General features: G+C 45.6%; 1 protein-coding gene across 1 annotated transcript; it reads right to left on the bottom strand.

The window, feature by feature from the left end:
- Nucleotides 1-1,136: 1,136 nt before the first annotated feature.
- On the bottom strand, nt 1,137-7,518 carry kcns2 (potassium voltage-gated channel modifier subfamily S member 2). The gene is given in 3 exon segments (XM_082971291.1): nt 1,137-5,850; nt 5,852-6,317; nt 7,277-7,518. Coding segments are annotated over 2 exon segments (1,452 nt in total). The 5' UTR covers nt 6,278-6,317; nt 7,277-7,518; the 3' UTR covers nt 1,137-4,824.
- Between the last annotated feature and the right edge of the window lie 930 nt (nt 7,519-8,448).

The raw sequence follows: 8,448 nt of genomic DNA, 5'->3' as shown, positions 1-8,448 counted from the left end.
GGATGAGATTCTCCCAATAGAAAGGTTGCTGATGTTGGTTGGCACGCCAACGCCTCACCTGTCAGTCTGAAACTGAACTTCAGATTCCCCGTGTAGCTCTATTCAACACTACCTTCACCATGTAGCTCTATTCAACACTACCTTCACCATGTAGCTCTATTCAACACTACCTTCACCATGTAGCTCTATTCAACACTACCTTCACCATGTAGCTCTATTCAACACTACCTTCACCATGTAGCTCTATTCAACACTACCTTCACCATGTAGCTCTATTCAACACTACCTTCACCATGTAGCTCTATTCAACACTACCTTCACCATGTAGCTCTATTCAACACTACCTTCACCATGTAGCTCTATTCAACACTACCTTCACCATGTAGCTCTATTCAACACTACCTTCACCATGTAGCTCTATTCAACACTACCTTCACCATGTAGCTCTATTCAACACTACCTTCACCACGTAGCTCTATTCAACACTACCTTCACCATGTAGCTCTATTCAACACTACCTTCACCATGTAGCTCTATTCAACACTACCTTCACCATGTAGCTCTATTCAACACTACCTTCACCATGTAGCTCTATTCAACACTACCTTCACCATGTAGCTCTATTCAACACTACCTTCACCATGTAGCTCTATTCAACACTACCTTCACCATGTAGCTCTATTCAACACTACCTTCACCACGTAGCTCTATTCAACACTACCTTCACCATGTAGCTCTATTCAACACTACCTTCACCATGTAGCTCTATTCAACACTACCTTCACCATGTAGCTCTATTCAACACTACCTTCACCATGTAGCTCTATTCAACACTACCTTCACCATGTAGCTCTATTCAACACTACCTTCACCATGTAGCTCTATTCAACACTACCTTCACCATGTAGCTCTATTCAACACTACACAGAAACTATCACCATGTAGCTCTATTCAACACTACCTTCACCATGTAGCTCTATTCAACAGGGCTACACAGAACACACTGCTACCTTCACCATGTAGCTCTATTCAACACTACCTTCACCATGTAGCTCTATTCAACAGGGCTACACAGAAACAACACTGCTACCTTCACCATGTAGCTCTATTCAACACTACACAGACCAGCACCTACCTTCACCATGTAGCTCTATTCAACACTACCTTCACCATGTAGCTCTATTCAACACTACCTTCACCATGTAGCTCTATTCAACACTACCTTCACCACGTAGCTCTATTCAACACTACCTTCACCATGTAGCTCTATTCAACACTACCTTCACCATGTAGCTCTATTCAACACTACCTTCACCATGTAGCTCTATTCAACACCACCTTCACCATGTAGCTCTATTCAACACTACCTTCACCATGTAGCTCTATTCAACACTACCTTCACCATGTAGCTCTATTCAACACTACCTTCACCATGTAGCTCCATTCAACACTACCTTCACCATGTAGCTCTATTCAACACTACCTTCACCATGTAGCTCTATTCAACACTACCTTCACCATGTAGCTCTATTCAACACTACCTTCACCATGTAGCTCTATTCAACACTACCTTCACCATGTAGCTCTATTCAACAGGGCTACACAGAAACAGCACTGCTACCTTCACCATGTAGCTCTATTCAACACTACCTTCACCATGTAGCTCTATTCAACAGGGCTACACAGAAACAACACTGCTACCTTCACCATGTAGCTCTATTCAACACTACCTTCACCATGTAGCTCTATTCAACACTACCTTCACCATGTAGCTCTATTCAACACTACCTTCACCATGTAGCTCTATTCAACACTACCTTCACCATGTAGCTCTATTCAACACTACCTTCACCATGTAGCTCTATTCAACACTACCTTCACCATGTAGCTCTATTCAACACTACCTTCACCATGTAGCTCTATTCAACACTACCTTCACCATGTAGCTCTATTCAACAGGGCTACACAGAAACAACACTGCTACCTTCACCATGTAGCTCTATTCAACAGGGCTACACAGAAACAACACTTCTACCTTCACCATGTAGCTCTATTCAACACTACCTTCACCATGTAGCTCTATTCAACACTACCTTCACCATGTAGCTCTATTCAACAGGGCTACACAGAAACAGCACTGCTACCTTCACCATGTAGCTCTATTCAACACTACCTTCACCATGTAGCTCTATTCAACAGGGCTACACAGAAACCGCACTGCTACCTTCACCATGTAGCTCTATTCAACACTACCTTCACCACGTAGCTCTATTCAACACTACCTTCACCATGTAGCTCTATTCAACACTACCTTCACCATGTAGCTCTATTCAACACTACCTTCACCATGTAGCTCTATTCAACACTACCTTCACCATGTAGCTCTATTCAACACTACCTTCACCATGTAGCTCTATTCAACACTACCTTCACCATGTAGCTCTATTCAACAGGGCTACACAGAAACAACACTGCTACCTTCACCATGTAGCTCTATTCAACAGGGCTACACAGAAACAACACTGCTACCTTCACCATGTAGCTCTATTCAACACTACCTTCACCATGTAGCTCTATTCAACACTACCTTCACCATGTAGCTCTATTCAACACTACCTTCACCATGTAGCTCTATTCAACACTACCTTCACCATGTAGCTCTATTCAACACTACCTTCACCATGTAGCTGTAGCTCTATTCAACACTACCTTCACCATGTAGCTCTATTCAACACTACCTTCACCATGTAGCTCTATTCAACACTACCTTCACCATGTAGCTCTATTCAACACTACCTTCACCATGTAGCTCTATTCAACACTACCTTCACCATGTAGCTCTATTCAACACTACCTTCACCATGTAGCTCTATTCAACACTACCTTCACCATGTAGCTCTATTCAACAGGGCTACACAGAAACAGCACTGCTACCTTCACCATGTAGCTCTATTCAACAGGGCTACACAGAAACAACACTGCTACCTTCACCATGTAGCTCTATTCAACAGGGCTACACAGAAACAGCACTGCTACCTTCACCATGTAGCTCTATTCAACACTACCTTCACCATGTAGCTCTATTCAACACTACCTTCACCATGTAGCTCTATTCAACACTACCTTCACCATGTAGCTCTATTCAACACTACCTTCACCATGTAGCTCTATTCAACACTACCTTCACCATGTAGCTCTATTCAACAGGGCTACACAGAAACAGCACTGCTACCTTCACCATGTAGCTCTATTCAACAGGGCTACACAGAAACAGCACTGCTACCTTCACCATGTAGCTCTATTCAACACTACCTTCACCATGTAGCTCTATTCAACACTACCTTCACCATGTAGCTCTATTCAACACTACCTTCACCATGTAGCTCTATTCAACACTACCTCACCATGTAGCTCTATTCAACACTACCTTCACCATGTAGCTCTATTCAACACTACCTTCACCATGTAGCTCTATTCAACAGGGCTACACAGAAACAACACTGCTACCTTCACCATGTAGCTCTATTCAACACTACCTTCACCATGTAGCTCTATTCAACAGGGCTACACAGAAACAGCACTGCTACCTTCACCATGTAGCTCTATTCAACACTACCTTCACCATGTAGCTCTATTCAACAGGGCTACACAGAAACAACACTACTACCTTCACCATGTAGCTCTATTCAACATTACCTTCACCATGTAGCTCTATTCAACAGGGCTACACAGAAACAACACTGCTACCTTCACCATGTAGCTCTATTCAACACTACCTTCACCATGTAGCTCTATTCAACACTACCTTCACCATGTAGCTCTATTCAACACTACCTTCACCATGTAGCTCTATTCAACACTACCTTCACCATGTAGCTCTATTCAACAGGGCTACACAGAAACAACACTGCTACCTTCACCATGTAGCTCTATTCAACACTACCTTCACCATGTAGCTCTATTCAACACTACCTTCACCATGTAGCTCTATTCAACACTACCTTCACCATGTAGCTCTATTCAACACTACCTTCACCATGTAGCTCTATTCAACACTACCTTCACCATGTAGCTCTATTCAACACTACCTTCACCATGTAGCTCTATTCAACACTACCTTCACCATGTAGCTGTAGCTCTATTCAACACTACCTTCACCATGTAGCTCTATTCAACACTACCTTCACCATGTAGCTCTATTCAACACTACCTTCACCATGTAGCTCTATTCAACAGGCTACACAGAAACAGCACTGCTACCTTCACCATGTAGCTCTATTCAACACTACCTTCACCATGTAGCTCTATTCAACACTACCTTCACCATGTAGCTCTATTCAACACTACCTTCACCACGTAGCTCTATTCAACACTACCTTCACCATGTAGCTCTATTCAACACTACCTTCACCATGTAGCTCTATTCAACACTACCTTCACCATGTAGCTCTATTCAACACTACCTTCACCATGTAGCTCTATTCAACACTACCTTCACCATGTAGCTCTATTCAACACTACCTTCACCATGTAGCTCTATTCAACACTACCTTCACCATGTAGCTCTATTCAACACTACCTTCACCATGTAGCTCTATTCAACACTACCTTCACCATGTAGCTCTATTCAACACTACCTTCACCATGTAGCTCTATTCAACACTACCTTCACCATGTAGCTCTATTCAACACTACCTTCACCATGTAGCTCTATTCAACAGGGCTACACAGAAACAGCACTGCTACTTTCACCATGTTTCTCCTCTCCTTCGGTCACATCGTTCCTTATAAAGGCCAAGGGGGCAGTCTGTTGATTCACAGGTCTTAATGTATTGACATCTCGTTCAGACTGTGTTCACTGGGCAAGCTGCGGTTGATATTTGACAGACTCGCCATGAGAGATTTCACCTTGTGTGCATAGTAGTTTCTCAGATTGACAGAGGGAAGGTTTTCTTTGATCTCCTGGTCGAAGTCACAGCTGAGCATAGCGATCTCTAACTGTTTCTGTCTCTTGTAAAAGAGAGAGAACTTGTTGAATATGAGCGTGATGGGAAGCACAACCACCAAGATGCCTGCCAGGATACATGCCGACGCGGTCATCTTGCCGGCTATAGACACCGGGACGACGTCTCCGTACCCCACCGTGGTCATGCTCACCGTGGCCCACCACCAGCACGCCGGGATGGTGGAGAAGTCCTCACTGTCCTCTTTCTCCACGGTGTAGGCCATGACAGAGAAGAAAGACACGCCCACCGCCAGGTAGAGCAGTAGCAACCCTACCTCTTTATAGCTGTTTCTCAGCGTGGCGCCCAGAGAGCGCAGACCCGTGGAGTGACGCGCCAGCTTAAGGATACGGAAGATCCTCATCAGACGTAGCACCTGTGCAACTCGCCCCAGATTCGCTAACGCCGGGCTGCTCTCGGCCACCAGATCGATGAAGAGCGTCAGGTAGAACGGTAATATCGACACAAGGTCTATTAAGTTTAACGGATGCTTGAAGAAGTGGATAAGATCCGGGGCTACCGTGAACCGGGCCGCGAGCTCCAAGGTGAACCAGCCGATACCAAAGTGTTCCACCGTTTCAAACCTGGGATCTTCGCGAGGTACCCCGTCCCTGTCCACCAGGGTAAACTCAGCCATACTGTTCATACACGTGGTGGTTATAGACACCAACACGACCAGGATAGAGAGGATACTGATGACGCGGCTGGCGATAGAGTAACCCGGGTTGTCCAGGATCAACCAGATCCGTCTACGGACGCTCCCCAACGGCTGCTTATCGAATTTAGCGGCGTCGCTATAGAACTCTAGAATCTCGTCGAACGATGACGTGGTGCTGCCGCCGCCCGCCCTCGTCGCTCCGGCAGTCGTCCCAGTCCTCCCCGCGGTTAGGGTCCATCTTTCGGCAGTGGTAAGCGTTGCTGCAACATGAGTCGATGAAGAATTCGTTGATGCCCCAGTACTCTATCTCCTGACTGAAGGAGAAGATGCATAGCTCCGCCATGACGTGAAGCCTCCCGGTGTTGTAGAAATTCAACACGTAAGGAAAGAGAGCCGGGTTCCTGTCGAAATAAAACTCTTTCTCCGCGTCGTCGTAGTCGTCGCAGAGCTCTAGTATCGACTCTTTGGATTGGCACTGTAACAGCCGAGCCAGCCGGGTCTCTGGGAAACGAGACAGTGTGTTGGAGAACAGGCTCTTCTTGAAACCTCCCACATTGATGCGGACGGTGTGATTCTCATAGGCTGCTGTCAGCTCCTCCAGGCTCTGACCTGTCATGTCTAGCAAGAGGTGAAGGGACTGGGGAGTGGAGAAGTACCTGCAGACAGAGAGACAGAGAGAGAGACAGAGAGAGAGACAGAGAGAGAGACAGAGACAGAGAGAGAAACAATTGAGAGAGAGACAGAGAGACAGAGAGAGAGACACAGAGAGAGAGAGACAGAGAGAGAGACAGAGAGAAAGAGAAAGAGAGAGACACAGAGAGAGAAAGAGAGAGAGACACAGAGAGAGACAGAGAGAGAGACAGAGAGAAAGAAGGAGAGAGAGACAGAGAGAGAGACAGAGAGAGAGACAAAGAGAGAGAGAGAGAGAGAGAGAGAGAGAGAGAGAGAGAGAGAGAGAGAGAGAGACAGAGAGAGAGAGAGAGAGAGAGAGAGACAGAGACAGAGAGAGAGAGAGGGAGAGAGACAGAGAGAGAGAGAGACAGAGAGAGAGAGAGACAGAGAGAGACAGAGACAGAGACAGAGAGAGAAACAATTGAGAGAGAGAGAGAGAGAGAGAGCAGTTTGAATCCTCTCATTTCTACGAGAGAGAAAATATAGACAGTCAGAGATCATAACTGGTTCCTCCTTAATCTATTCCCTTCAGCAACCAGAACCAGAACAAATACAGGAATAAATGAGCTATAGGCCTGTGAATATTTATGCTGCTTTTGGAGGGGGGGGGGGGGGGGGGGGTTTGCTTTATCACATGACACAACAGGTAAACGATACAGTGTCTCTGAATGAGATCACACACTCTGGTCGTTCAGTAACATGTTGCTTCTTTCCCCCATTACAACATCTCGTTGGATTTCCCTCAACATCTCATGCCGCGCTTGTGCGCACTTACTACAATCCAAAAAACAATAACCCTAGTCAAACAACTGTGTTATTTAAAATAAATTAAATATATATTGGGTAGTCTACCTCTATGTATTAAATAATACGCCAATAAATGCATGTAATACTGTTACAACATAACGGTACAGTATATTATAAAACATCACATATTCCTTACTTAATTCAAACGCCCTTTTTCCCGAGTCTCCTACACAACGCTTCTGCATATCCGCTCCTGCGAGGGCATTGTGCTTCACGGAGCTGCTGAGCAACTTGGAGAGATGAAGATATGATGTCTCCTCTCTGTGCCTCCTCTCTGTGTCTCCTCTCTGTGCCTCCTCTCTGTGCCTCCTCTGGCTAGCGTGGAAGACAGAACCAATGCACTGTCTGTCTGTCTGTCTGTCTGGTCGGTCGGTCGGTCGGTCTGGTCGGTCGGTCTGTCTGTCTGTCTGTCGGTCGGTCTGTCGGTCGGTCCGTCATGCGTTACTGCCCAGGTTAGATAGAGGGGTTTCCCACGGAGCCGTCAGCGCGGAACAAGGTTGTCTCTCTCTTCTCCAGACATAAAACGTGTCCGCCTCCCCACCCAGACAGACAGACAGACTCCCCCATAGACTATTTACATCGTTAATAAATCACGAGCGCTCGCGCCCAAACATCTTCATCTCCCGTTGTAACGGACACGCTCCAGATGTTTCCGTTTCCGCAGCGAGGGAATTTCCTCCGGTGAATCTCCATTGTGAAGTCGAGTAGCGGTTAGACCCGGTTCTGTTTGCCGTGCGGCGGTAGCAACACTTTTCTGTAAACTACCCGTTCAGCCCTCGTCTTCCTGAGCGAATTCAACACCTCCCTCCCTCTCTCTGCTCGGAGGAAGGTGCTGAAAGACACCGATTACCGTTACTCTGCTCTCGGCGACGGGTGGAGGAATCCCGAATCGTTAAAATACAATCTGTGTGCGTTATAATAGAGGTCGTCAGCTTCAAAATGAGAGCTCTCCAGCCGAGCTTTCAGTGAAGACGGATGAGACGCGTGTAAAGGTCGGGATTGATTCGCGAGGCAGAAAAACGTGGGTTTTGGTTTTTATTATAACTAATCCGTTTGTCAAATTGAATTGAATGATTTGATATCATGTACTCGGGCTGGTTAGAATTTCAGTGTGTCTGAATGATGGATTACTGTTAAATGCAGGAATAGGATTTTATGAAATCCAAACTACAGTTTAATATATATATATATATATATATATATATATATAATCTCCATGGAGAATGGTTCCTGGGTAAATGGATGGATTATTTCCAGACTGTGAGGTTAGTATCATATGTATCTATGTCCTGAGAGAGAGAAAACACA

This window comes from Salmo salar, unplaced genomic scaffold, assembly GCF_965601325.2.
Source record: "Salmo salar unplaced genomic scaffold, fSalSal1 ptg000245l, whole genome shotgun sequence".
NCBI classification, from domain to species: Eukaryota; Metazoa; Chordata; class Actinopteri; order Salmoniformes; family Salmonidae; genus Salmo; species Salmo salar.
Note: the sequence above shows the minus strand (reverse complement) of the source record. Positions and strands in the feature narration are given on the sequence as shown.